The following is a 14,292-nucleotide window of genomic DNA, read 5'->3' as shown; positions in this document are numbered from 1 at the left end:
CACAGCCGCGGCGAGGCGAGGCGAGGCAGGGCGAGGCGGGGCGGCGGGCCGGCTCTGCCCCGCCGCCAAGCCCCGCACGCCGGGCGGCACAAGTTGGCCTGGGAAACCTGTGGCTGCCGGCCGCCGCCGCCGCCGCCCCGCGGGCGGCGTGACAGCCCCGGCCCCGCCGCCGCCGAGATGGCGCCCGGGGGCCCCCGCGGGGGAGCCCGGGGCCGCGCGGCGGCGGGACATGGCGCCCGCGGCAGGGCCGCGGCCACCGGCGGAGCCCAGCGCCGGCCCTGGCCCGGGACGCGGAGGGAGGCACTGACCTGTCCTCCGAGTCCATGCGGCTCAGCGGCTCCCCGTCCGACGACATCTCCAGGCTGCCCCGCCGGCCCCCCGACGTGGCGCTGCAGCTGCTGCTGCCGCTGCTGCCGCCGCCGCCGCCGCCTCCGCCGCCGGTGCCGGTGCCGTAGCCCTCGTCGCCGCCGCTGCTGGACACGCTGCTGGAGCTGCTCCCGCCGCCGCCGCCGCCGCGGCCCAGCCCGTCCTCCTGGCTGCCCCGGGGGCCCTTGGGCTCCTCCTTGGCGTCGGCCTCGCTGCTGCCGCCGGGGCTCAGCGAGCGGGTCTCGTCGCTGCAGCAGCCGCTGCTCGTGCTGCTGCTGCTGCTGCCCACCAGGCTGCTCTCCTCCTCCTCGCCGCCCTCCTCCTCCTCCTCCTCCTCCTCCTCTTCCTCCTCCTCCTCTTCCTCCTCGTCGTCCTCGTCCTCTCCGTCCCCGGCCTGGCTGGCGCTCTCCGGGCTCGGCTCCGACATGCTCTCCGCCTCGCCGTTCAACAGCAGCAGCGACTCTGCCTCCGCTGCCGCCGAGGACGACGGCGACGACGAGGCTCCAGCCCCGGCGGCGGCAGCGGCCGCCGCCTCCTCCTCCTCGGCCGCGGCGGCGGCCGCCGCCGCCGCCGCCGCCTCGCCGGGCAGCAGCAGCAGCAGCCCCTCCGGCTCCGCCATGTCGCTCAGAGCGGCCGCCATGGCGCCTGCGAGTCGCTGCGAGCGCGCGCGCGCGCGCGCACGGGTGGGGTGGGGGGGGAGAGGGGGCGGGGGCGTGCGTGTGTCCCGGGCGCGCGCGCGCGCCCGCCCGCCCGCCCGCTCGCTTGCTCGCGCTTCCCCCCGCCCTGGCCCTCCTCACCCGCACAATCGCGCGGCGGCGCGAGCCGCAGAGAGGAGGGGCGCCGGGCCGCCCGCCGCTGCCGTCGCCGCACGCGCTACGGCGCGCGTCCGGGGACAAAAACCTCGGAAGGGCGGAGCAGTGGCTCCTCGCGTCGCGTTTCCAGAGGGGGCGAGGGAGGCGCGCGGGAGGGGCGTTAACGGCCGAGCCCGCCGCGGGCGGAGGGGCGGGGCTTCTGCCTCGCTCCCAACGGCTCGCAGCGGGCGCGTCATCGCCCGGCAGCGGCAGCAGCAGCAGCCTTCCCCTCAGAAAAATCACCGCGTCGCGGGGGTGGGCAGAGCCGCTACTTAGTCATAGGCAGGGGGAAGTCCCGCAGGACGAGCCCGGGAAGGGAGAACAAGTCCCTCCCGGCCGCGAGTTGCGCCAGCAGTCTCGTCGCCTGCCCTCACTGCCCTCACTCGCACAAATAACCCCAGCGGCGCGGCAGCCCCGGCTTCACTGCCGCAGCAGGCTCCTCATCTTTTTAAAAAGCTGAAGTTGGGTAGCCCGGTAGTTGTGGGTAGCCGGCTGGCCGGCCAGGGCAAAGAGAGCGGGAACCACAGCTGAGAAAAAAACTTAGCGAAATTTCTATCCATGAAAGAAAGGGGAAGCGGAGGAAGCTGTAGGGACGCCAGGCCTGACTGGACTAATAGTTACTAAAGGGAGTCGGAGGAGGGGACAATATGGAGCTTATGAGAAAGGGAAAAACAAGGCTCCTCAGCAAAGAGAGCTACAGGGTACAGGTCAAGATGTGACATTACTGAGTGGGAATTGTCAAAAGACAAGCTCAACTGAGGCACAAAGGAGACAGAAAAAGGTTTTCAGCAGTACGGAATGGGATGAAGAAGTAGGCCAGCTATGCAGTGAGGGGGGAGCAAAGAGAATAAACTCGGTATGGCCTGAAACCTCCATCTTCAGTAAGGAGCGTGTTGGCTGTGGGGGCATAAGCAGTATGACTGACTAATGGCAAATGCAAAATGGAAATGATTGCATTTAAGTGGAAGTAAAACTAAACAGTTTAGTGTACTAGAACTGGGGAAACTGGATAATCTCTTTTTGATAAACCAAGTTTCATTTTGGAGGGACAGAGATTAGTAAACTTGTTAAGTTTGGCTCTGTGCCATCTAGTAACAATATGTGGTGCATGTATTTAAGAAGGAAAGGTGAATGATAAATGAAAAGATGATTGTCAATCACATACAAAGACTTCAGAACAACTGAGAAAGGCATTTTAATGTAAACATAGAATGGGATAAAGTTTACTAACGTTAGATCATGTCAGACTAACCTGACTGGCTATTTGACAAGCGTTTTAGTTATGTAGACATTAAGAAATACTTGATAAAATTGTCATGTGGAAATGATTAGAAAAGGTTGATAGGAGGGGGATTTGCAGTAAAACAGGAAGGTGGGTAGAAAAGGAAAAAAAAACAGATGAAATTAGGCAGTTTGACAAATTTTTAGAGGGATGAGGGGAATAATTGAATGCATAACATACCATTCCATATGAGTTTTAGATGTCACATGCACATCTTGTCAGTCTTTACCCAACTCTTACAGAGCTTGCCACATTTAAAAAATTATGAAGTGGTGGTAGTTTAGTTTAAAAGCAATCAACAAAACACAGAACCACAACTCAATCCAGAAACAATATTGTGCAAACTGCATAATAGGAAGAACATCACCAGTTCAAGTTACAGCAAGCGTATCCGGCATATCCACAGAGATCCTACATTCAAGCAAAAGTTAACCGCACTGGGTTAAACTCTGGAAAGGGTGCTCCTAAGACCTACATTAGCATAACTGGAGTTGTTTTCTAGCCCATCAACAAAGTAGTTGTTAGCAGCAACGTCAGCAATCTCTAGCGCAGCAACATCAAAATAGAATGTCACGGTAGTGAAAGAGCAACACGGTACCGGAGCGAAGGGACAGGGCATGGAATTAATTTTAAAGTCAAACTAACAACATCTTTAATGCGCGGATGAGTATAAGCAATTTTTTTAAAAAACAACAACAGTAAAAAAGTCATGATAGTTTTTCAGATTTCTAGAAACCAGACTCAGCCTGGAATGGAACTAGTCTAGAAAATGGAACTGGTAAGAATGCTTAAAATGAGCAGGTAGACAAGACTGAAGATGAGGACTGCTTGATCCCAATTAATCTATTTAATAGATGTATCATTGCTCTACTAAGTCCATTAGAATAGTCACCAAACTCTCAGCTTCTGCATCATCTCTGCTCGCCCCCGTTTCCCCACCTGAAACAATTTGCTCTATACCTCCCCCTTCAGTTACAAAGGTGTGGCACTCCTGCATGGCTGTTACTGTCACTAGTCCCATCACACAGTAAGAGTGAGGTTTAGAAGAAAAAGAGAACCCTTTTGACTCAGTCAAAAGGCAGCAGTAACCAGAACAATTCCTATGCCTCTTTACCCATTAATTCCTTTCCTTTCTAGAGTTGTCTAAAGGTCAGTAGCATTGAGGGACAGAATCAGAGAGGTACCAGGTCATGAGAAACCAAAAACGTGTAATGGAGCTACATAAAAGGCACCTTTCACAACCTATGAATATGAGCAAAAAAGGAAAGAAAAAAAAAAAAAGTTATTTATCTGAAAGAACTCCATGTACCTTAGTGTACATTGTCCAAATACATTCCACAATATCAAATTTCTATACTCTTTTTTTTTATTATCCGTCTGGGTTTCTTGAGGTCATGAGTGCCCCCAAGGTTCCTCGTATTTGTTATTTACCAAAAGCATACTGGCTGATTCAGACCTCTCACTTTTCACTCTCCTAAGTGGAGCAGTAGAGATGCCAGTTCATTAGGTAGTCATTTGTTTATTCAAAGAGGGCCAGTGAAATGAACCTCAGGGCACAAATGAATAGGAAGGACAGTATGGAGTCTGCCTAATGGAAAGCAGTTAGCATTTAAGCAAGAGATCAGTACCAAAGGGGTTAGTACTGCAGCAGTCATCAAAGGAATACTCTTTGATGATCTCTTGGTGTGCTGTTCTGTTTTCAGGACCACCAAATCCTCAATCCAGACTTGGTGCTTGAGCACTGCAATAAAGTCAATCAAATACAAGCAGCAGCAATGGTGACTTGAGTCTCTTGTTATTGAAGTTTTTCCTGTGACAAATTTTCCAGCTTAGCAAAGGCAATCTCCTTTTTCTCTATGGTTTTTGACTTTTTGAAACCCTGGCTCCAGTCTTGAAAGAAGAGCTCTGTGTGAGAACAGGTGAGTCTAGAACTTGCAAAAGCATCAAAATTAGTTATATTTAAATGGTCTAATGAAAGCTCAAAGCAAGGGACATGCTGTTAGGAAATCCTTTAGGAAAAAAAGAATTTACACATCCACTTACTTACACTGTAAGGGTGGATGTTACTCTCTCATTCACACAAAGGGCTGCCGGTATGCTCGGTCTAACTTGGTATGATCCTATTACAACAGAGACAATACTTTAAAGCTGAAGGACTTATGATGAGACATGCTAATCTCTGGTACTCCAAAGATATTCTCAACAAGGTACAAAAGTAAACAAAAGTCAGTAGATAAGCTAGCTAAAGCTTGTTCGTGGTAAAGCGTCCAAGCAGAATCCTTCTCCACTAGCAGAAGAACAAACAACAAGCTTAACAAATCTCTGAGAGAGATTTATGTTGCATTGCAGACACAGCAGAGCAGGGAGAAGAAATTAAGAGCATACCTGTTATTGTCTTACCTCAGGAACACAAAGGTGCAGGTGCATTCACTTTGACAGCAGAGTCAATGATGAGCACGCGCACTCCGAAAAAGTAATTTCTTTTCTTGAGTCGCAGCAACTTTGCAGGTTTTTGGTTTTTTTTAAAGGACACTTCAGTGAGATCATCAGAAGTAGCTCAGCTTTGGTACTTTTTATGCAATGTTTTGAGTTTTTTTCCTAATGTTGATCAGCATCAAGATACTCTTATAAGGTATAGTATGCAAACAAAATATTTCAAAACAGAGAGAAAGGTCTATAAAAAGAGAGGGAAAAAAATACCATAGGCATAAGATACAGGAAAAATGACAGCCTGTCTTGTACTTGTTAGAATGCATGGGGGAAATTCTGTAAAACAAGACACTTGGTCACTGACCTCTTTTCTCCTCCTCCTGCCTCCGCATGTATGTCTTAAACACTGCAGGAAATTCCTGCTGCCTGAACCTCATGACTCACCTTGCTCACAATAATCTGCCTGCTCAGCAGCCTCTGGACACTGCACCCTTCCCTTTGTGCCCCACCCTGCCCTGTCCAAATCCAAGGTCTCGAGGAAGAGGCTGCAACCTCCCGTTCCTTCAGCTAAGCATCCAGCACTCATTTCTCACCCTTCTGTTCAGACCAAACTGAAACTACCTCATACCTCATCCTTCAATTGCATTTCTAACCCCACCCTCTCCTCCAGCAGCCAGTTAATCCTCCCTTTAAACTCCCTGCACTCTTTTTCTTTTTAAAGTTGCCTTTAATCTTTCCCCATATTTGTTTAGAAAGCAGGGCAATGACCATAAGAAACATCACGTCTCAGTTAGGTTGGTTCGAGGAAGCCTGCTGGGAATGCATGTTTGCCTAGAGTCCCTCTTCTATAGCCCCATTAGGCTGTGACCCAAAGCTGAGGCTGTAGACTAGCGTTACAAAACACTCTGTGGCAATATTGCTAGGGTCCTTCTTCCGCCTCCTCCCTTGCCCATGTTTTGTTACAGCTCTCCTGATGACACACTGCCCCTTCTGTTGGGCCTGCACAGCTGGCTGTGAAATTCATGCCATGAGCTAGACCAGAGAGCTAATTTCAGTGGTAACTAGGAGAAAAAAATTAAATGGCGTTCTGGTGATCTTGGATCATGAAACTTGAGAAAACTCCAGACAGCTCAGTTAAATGTAACTATGCCCATTTGGGGAATGGGAAAAACAAGGAACAGAGAAATTTAAAAATCACGAGGGCTACAAAAAGAATTAATAGCTGGTTCAGGAATGGGAAACCCCATTCTATCGTTCTGGAGGTTATCCAAAAACACGTTCTAATATCAATTATATTGCGTTTATACTACCATAACACCCTGAAAACCCAGGGCATCTTTGTGTTAAGTTGTATATAAGTACAAATAGTAAGAGGAAGCCCACTTTCCATAGACACTGTGATATAATCAAAAGGAATCAGATACATTACAAATACATAAAACCTCTTCTTTAAAGTCTACAGTAACATTAAATTTGCTACCACATGATACTGAAGGAAAACAAATGCAAAAAGCAAAACAAGTAAGAAAACATGAAGATTCCTTATAAGTGAAATATTATGTGGCTTTAAATTCAAGGAATTAGAATGCCTCATAATGCTTTTCATTTATAGGGTTTATAAGCTGTTGCAAAAAAACCCAAACAAACACAGAATTTAAAATAGGTACTATGTAGCTAAGATGAGCTATTAGTTGAGTATTAGATGAACTCTTAGTATGAGTATTATTGGCACCACTGAGAACCAACTCAGAATTTGCTTCAAAAGCAAACATGACTTGCAATATTTTTTACACTGGTATATCTATCTAAGTATTAATCCTGTCATCTTGTGCCAGAAGCTAAAAATGAGATGTGCTCTTCTTTGAATCTATTCAGAAAGTTTTCCAAATGCTGCACTAGAAAATTTAAATAGGTAATGCAGTACATCATATTAATAGATAAAACAATAGTGCATGTAATACTATACAAGCAAATAGAGCACCTCTTTGTCATGAATATTGCCTATATTTTTCATGTATATTATGATTTGCCCAATACATCTATGTAAAGTATCAGAGAGACATTTTCTCCTTATCCCAAAGTACCCTGTATTTCCTCGTATACATTATTTTACTTGGCACAGTTTGTTGTTTTTCAATAAAAGAAGGCCAACATTCTTGCATCTCAGAAGAATCAACATTCTTAAAGGGTGCAATTTAGATTAATTTTAACCAAAGATAATTAACATATTTACTTCCAGATTAAAGAATCTTTACATGCTATTAATTTGAAGGATGCGTGTTTTCAGCATTCTTATGCAAAACAGAGCTGTATTCCAGTTTTAAATGAAGGTATGCACCCAACCACCAGTACAGAATTGCTACCAGTACCTCCATTTATTTTCTTCAGGTCAATTACTACAGAACATTACAATTGACATGGGTAGGTTACTCCAACAGAGGGGGCAATTCTGCAGGAGCACACTAGTCTATAAATCGGTAGTTTTTTTTTTTTTCCCTAAAGTCGATGTGAGGTCAGTTAAAAAGTCTTTCTTTGAGCACACTGCACTGAGATTCTTTTTAAAACCAGAAGAGTAATCAAGATCTTACATGTTGCAAAACCAGTGTGTAAGCATTACAACTAAACAGAAATGAATAATGAATTGAATGCTAATTAAATACAAATCACAGCTTGGAAGGAGTACAAGTATACAGCAACTTTTCAGCATTCTTCTAGGACTGCTTTAAAACTTCCCTTTTACAATTTGCGGTCATGTCTAGAATATGGGTTTGTTTCATAGAACAATCTTAATTTTTTCACAGTTGTATTTTATAAAATTTAAATGAAAGCTGCCATACAGAAATCTAGTTTTACATATATATATATATACACACACATAATATATATATATAATATATATACACATAATATATATATATATATTTTTTAAGAGTCTCTTAACTTTTTCATGTGAACAACAGATGAAACAACAGTTTCAACAACAGTTCTGCCCTCCCCAGTATAAGAGAGACATGGACATGCTGGAGCAGATCCAGCAAAGGGCTTGGAGCATCTGAAACGTGAGGAGGTGCTGAGAGAGCTGGGACTGTTTAGCCTGGAGAAGAGAAGGCTAAGGGGGGATCTGACTAATGTGTATAAACAGCTGATGAGAGGGTCTAAAGAGGATGGACCTAGATTCTTCTCAATGCTATCCAGTGAAAGGACGAGAAGCAATGGGCACAAACTGAAATATTGTCCATTTCAGCAACAGAAAAAGTTTTTTCACTGTAAAGGTGGTCAAACATTAGAGCCGGTTACCCAGCGAGGTTGTGGAGTATCCATCCTTGAAGATATTCACATCCTGACTATACACAGCCCTGAGCAACCTGCTCTAGCTGCCCCTGCTTTAGCAGTGGGGGTTGGACTAGACAATCTCTGGACGTCCCTTCCAACATCAACCGTTCTGTGATTCTGTGAAGGTGAGAAATTATTCTTGTTATACAGAGACAAAAGCCATGTCAAAGCTGCAGAAACAATAAATATTTCTGAGTTCCCAGATCTAAGCGTATACCCTGGCTTTGTCCCAGCTCCACATGGGCGTGAAACCCACACTCAAACCTGCCATGCCCTCTACCATGATTTCTGAAAAGAGGAAAGGAAGCCTTATCAGGCCACAGAAGCTGGGCTGAGCTGCATGACTATGAGACCAGTAGTGAGTCCCAGCAGGTAGGTTTACATGCAGCCTGAGAGACTAATGACTGCATTCAGATTTCATGTGATAGCATGGATGAAAAATGTAGGGTCCTGCTAAGGCCCATGAAATTAAAAGTGATGAGCAACTGAGCCTATGTATTCTCCATGACTGCCAGATCTCGGCATGCTAGAGAGTTAAGGAAGATTGGTTAATGTTGAGAGAGGCATTTATCACACAGTCTGAAGTCAGCCTTAAGTTAGATGTGGTAATGGAGCAGGATCCCAAACCCTAGATTTCCCAAAGCCTTAACAGCTGGACTATTCTTCTTATTCCTCTTCTCTCCCCACTCCTCTGCTAATGTTACAAGAAAAATTTAAGTCATGTGGAATGTTTATGACACAGCTGGAGATATACAGCACTATCATATATGAACTCTTGAATTTCAGAAAAGTTCAGCTTTGCATCAAAATACTAGTCTTTCTATTATTACGGTATTCACTGAGCAGCAGAAGTCATACTCAAAGTTATCCACACTAATTTAACAATTACAAGACCAGAAGGACAACTTTATCGTCATTAGTCACAAATACTTATTATAGGTAGTATATTTATCTTCTGAACTACTAGAATGATCTTTCCAATTTGTAGCTCTTCTAGCCTTTCCTGTAAGACCAAGGATCTGTCATGTTCATGGAAAATAAGCCAAGTCCAAAGAAGCACAGCGTCCCTCCCTATTCTCAATCAATCAAATCTCAGAGCGAGAAAGAGGGAGACTGATGAGAACAACCTACTTTTCTGTGCAAAGCATTCACTGAATGTGAAAAGGGGCTTCAGCAGGACCAAGAAAGTAGCCGTTGTCATGACAGCACCGGGAAGCCCAGGGATTGAAAAGCTCTTCATCAGCTCGTGGCAGCAATTCTGTGCCAAAGGAACTGCCCTGCCTGTCGGCATACCGAAGACAACAGAGCCAGGGGAATGCCTGCTTATCAAATCTCCTCCGTTTTACTGTGCGAACTTCCCCACTCTTGCCTTCTGAAGCTGGCATATGGTTACGATTTAGCAAAAGTGCACCCCCCTCCCCAGCTGTACCCCCCACACTTACTCTCTCGTTCATCTGTCTTGACCTAGTCTTCCTAGATCCCCCTTTCTCTGGAAACAAAGTTGCATTGTAACAGAAGGCAGTAATCTGCAGAAAACAGATACAAATACTAGCACATTCTGCAATCCAAGACCCTGGATGTAACAACTGTCACTCCTGCTATCTCCCTGTCACAGGCCAGTGTGTGTATGCTGTGATGCTTAACATGGCAGCTTTGGGGCAAGAGGTTGGGAGAGTTTTGTGACAGTATCAGCAGATTGGGGTGATGCTATGGCAATGCTGAGATCTTATCTGGTGAGCTCTGGCCGTTCCTTTGGAAGTAAATGTATTGCCTTTCCTGCTGCAACTGGGCAGCGTGCCACCCAGGCCGACTGCCACACCATGAGCACTGCAAGCACCGGTTCTGGGGACTTGTGAGACTGTTCTATTCACAGTGAAGCTTTTATTTTACAGAAGTGACAGAAAATGATTGCTGCATGGCTATGACTGTCATAATGTAAACAAGGAAGGAGAAAGTAAGGTACTTCCTGACTTTGCACAGGTTGGCTGAATTCCAGTATTATTTGTTTGACACACTAGGAAATATAAACGTGAACGCTTGGAAACTTGCATCATGGTCATGCTGATTACCGCTAATGGAATAGAAATTAAGATTGAACACTTTACATCCCATCTTGCAACAACAACCTTTATTGCAAACGAAAACCTCAGAGACGTGTGCTCTCAGATTAACTGTGCAAGCCTTTTCTGGTATTACAATTGGTCTGGTCTCTCTGGTGTTGGTGGCAAGATTCCCATGGACCTCAGTGGGACCAGAACATCAAACGTAGCCCAGGACTGAAGAGTTCTGAGGAACTTCTAGCAAATCCTGGTATTGGTGGTCTACGGAGAATGGCTGCCAGCAGGCATGGGCTGTCAGAGATCAGGATTCAGCACGTATCACTGGGGCGATCCCAAGTTGCACTGTGACCCTTCAATAATTTAGAATTTAAATAGTTCAGAGGGTCCCTCTCTCAGGTACCCTGGAACACATTGCAGAATTCGAAGACCTAAATCCTAAATTAGCTTAATGCCCCAATGGCATGCCCTGCAGATGTGCTGCATGTCTTCTAATAGGCAAAGCGGGGATTCCCCCTCCTGAAGTCTATTCCCAGCTTAGTTGCTCACAGACTCACTAAGCAATTGACTATGTAGGAGCAGGCAAAGTATTTTATCTTTTCGTTATGCGTCAATTTAACCATGGTTAGAACGGGCATAAGAGAGTCTCGTGGATTGCTCTGAGGCACAGTCGTCTTTCCTTGAAGCCCTCCAGTGATAGCTGTTGTTATACATGCACGTGGACTTGTTCTCAATAGAGCTGGGCCAAATACCCTTTTCCTAGACAGTTCAGTAACCCAAAATAATCACCTATACTACTTGGAAGACAGTAGGAAAATGTGGCAGTATAAATTATTAGTAAGCTGCTACTGCAGAGGCCTAATGTCAGGAAAAAATGGCAGTGGCTTGGCATTATGTTACACTGAACTGGACAATTTATCAGAACTATCGTCTTTATAGATGCATTTCTAGTTGGGTTTGGCAGTGCTAAGTGTTTGTTTCATCTTGGTGAAAATTGGATTTAGTTTCTTTAAAGCTGAGAAAACATAGGAGACATTTTTATAGTGCACTTTAGAGCAAGGTGAAAGAGATCTAATTTTAAATGTACTGTCTCCTGTAACGGTTCATGTCTACAGACATGTCTTTCACATAAAACCGAACGATTCTAAGTTGAGAAAACTATACAATTTAGGCTATTCTGGTGCATGAGAGGCACCATGAGGAGGCATATATTATACAGTAAGTGTAATTCAGGCACTGTAATGTATCAGGGTATCAGCTCTGTAAAAACAATCACCTACTTCTGCCTTGTTTCTTTTGAGGAAAATCCTTTTGGCCTCCCCTCAAGCCACGGTTTCTCTGCTGCTTGCTACCCTGAGCCCTCATTTCCTGACCTTACACAAACGTTCCTCAGCCATATTCACTTCCCAGTTTCTCTCACAACCTCAAGTGCCACATAAAAAGGTAGACAAGCAGCTAGTTTAAAATGGGACTCTGAAAAAACATTCCCCCTCCTCCTGATTTATTTTGAAGTGAATTAAGTGCTGGATCAATGGTCATCAGACACTCATCTTTCAGTTTTGTTACACTAGCATACATCTTAGAGCTCTTTTTCATACTAATATAGTAAGATTTGGGGACTCTTTTTTCTTTCTTTCTTTCTTTCTTTCTTTCTTTTTGTTCCACTGAGTGATCTCAATCCACCACCTGCACCGTGCTGTGGTAACTTGCTTTGGCATATTGCATACACATTCACACCCATTATATACAACTTGGTTTTATCAGCCACTTATGTTCTTTTCTAAAACATATGTACAAATCTAAACAACCCATTTTATATCAGGCTTGAGCAAGTATGATAAAATACACGTCAATTTAAAAACTATGCAATACTAAAGCATGACATATTTCAGACTTACTCCCCTCCTCCCTCACCTAATTATAGTATTAATGAGCAACACGCTGAATTTCGGATGAGATGTAGTAACCACAAGAGATCAGATTCTTGCACAAATCCTATCTCACATTGCAATGTTTGCAGTATGAGCATATGTAACTTTTAATCATACAAGTTGTTCACCTGAAGCCAACGGTGCTGTTCCCGTTTGGACTCAGGCCTGCTACAAGAACGTGAACTCTGTTGCCTTGGTTGTACATGACTCCAGATTAGGCTGAGGACACACTTCTTCTGTGTTGCAGTAATTTGTCCTGCAGTTCCAATTTAATATGATCACTTATCTTTTAACAGTTACTGTGCACGATTAAGCAGCAATCCCATGGCACTTAAAAGTCATTTTGTCGGCGTGGTTAGTGAAGCAAGCCTATTCTGTGGGCAGAGGAGGGCTCTGAAATGCAGCTACAACCCTGCAAAGAAACCTATTTATGCCAAGTCGCACTAGGGACTTTTTTCATTTAGATTAAAGGATCAAGCCCTTAATATTTGAAAATACACAAGAAAAATACAACAGTGGATCATTGAGTATGAAGGTTAATAAAAATATAGCCTGGCATTGACATTAAAAAGGCTCTAATTTTTCTTCACAGGTAATTAGTTCACACAATGAAATAATCTCCTTTCTTATCCTGGCAACACATGCATAAAGCAGCTCAGATAACATCATTTACATACCGGCTGCTGCATACGCATGTTAATGTCTAGCAGTGAAAAGTTCAGACAAGTTTGTAATCCCAGATTTCCTGCGCGTGCTCAGCACCCAGATTCCCAGAAAGTCAGAACAGAATGAGATACTAAACATTACTAGAATGACAGGTCAGCTGTGGCTTGTGCTGCATCTGGACAGCTTGCAAGTTAGGCAGTTTCCCAGACCACAGGATTTTTGATAATTCTGGTTATTTTAACATCTGGGGTCTTTTAAACATGTATTGGCATTTGTGTATCACAGAGTTTCTTTTGCCAGTCACTTCTGCTTATGGCAATCAGTCTAAGCCTATTGTGTTACCTCCACTTGCTTTGTCTGGGTTACTATATTGCTTGGTATCGGAACCAATCTGCATTCCCGTTTAAAGTGCTATCATGTCACCCATCAGCAATCATTTGCTTTCATCCCTTAAAGCTACTATACAATAGTAACCACGCCATGAGGACAAAAGCACAGGCAGAGAGAAAAAAGAGGAAAGCTAAGGCGGGAAAGCAGCAGCAGGCTGCTGCTGCTGCTGCTAGGTTAACTTTGTTCTTCTCAGGTCCTTCCGGTTGAGTACTTGAACTTGGGCTGATAACGTTCACGCCCTTCATCTTCTGCTTCCCCTGTTAATGCAACTTACTTCTCCAGCGCAGATACTGCAAAGAAGTTAAGACTGGCTGCTTCTGTGTTAAAGCCAACAGGCAATAATACTATTTTTGTGGCACAAACCAGTGAATCTGTTTCTAGTGGAAGCTTCACTGTGAAAAAGGGAAGAGAAGCCTCCTATTGCAGCAAAACTGTTGGCAGCAGTTGTGGAACACAAATCCAGCTCGCTGGAAACCTTTAAAATCAACATCAGATACCCCAACTGGGTAGAGGGAGGAAGAGGCCATCCGACTAGCAGAAGAAAAAAACAGTTTGCTGCATTCAAAGACGCAGAGACAGTATCGGAGAGTTTCGTAATTGATTAGAAAGTCTGGAGTGTTTAGACTTGAACTCGAATTTGCTCCTTTGTATAAACATTCTCCTAATAGTTTAGAGCCATCAGCTGTAAAAAGATCTTAGATCTCTCAGACTACCTATGATTAGTTGTCCAGAAATACCACAAAAGTTTGGGATTCTGTTCAAAGGTGAAATAACTGGAAGTGCTCTAGCCTGGAACTGGATATACTGGGAGAATTGTATGATAACTCACAGCCGAGCACTTCCCTGAGTCCAAGGCTTTGGACTCCTACCTTTCACAAACATGCCCTGACTGTGCTTCTAGGGCTCCACAAAATTTTAGTGAGGTAAAAATGAACCAAAGTGTCATGACTTCTGCTCTTCTTTGTCCTAAGTTCTAGACAACAGAA

At 44.9% G+C, this 14,292-nt stretch overlaps 1 protein-coding gene across 2 annotated transcripts in view; it reads right to left on the bottom strand.

The window, feature by feature from the left end:
* Nucleotides 1-1,006, bottom strand: part of AEBP2 (AE binding protein 2) — a 50,803-nt gene extending 49,797 nt beyond the window's left edge. The window contains exon 1 of one of the 2 annotated variants that reach the window (XM_068948581.1): nucleotides 309-1,006. In XM_068948581.1, the coding sequence (XP_068804682.1) occupies nucleotides 309-1,006 (698 nt within the window). The remainder of the gene's footprint in view (nucleotides 1-308) is intronic. The other variant, XM_068948587.1, reaches the window with a different exon arrangement.
* Between the last annotated feature and the right edge of the window lie 13,286 nt (nucleotides 1,007-14,292).

This window comes from Struthio camelus, chromosome 1 (assembly GCF_040807025.1).
Source record: "Struthio camelus isolate bStrCam1 chromosome 1, bStrCam1.hap1, whole genome shotgun sequence".
NCBI classification, from domain to species: Eukaryota; Metazoa; Chordata; class Aves; order Struthioniformes; family Struthionidae; genus Struthio; species Struthio camelus.
The sequence above is the reverse complement of the archived record's forward strand: the minus strand, read 5'-3'. Positions and strand labels throughout refer to the sequence as shown.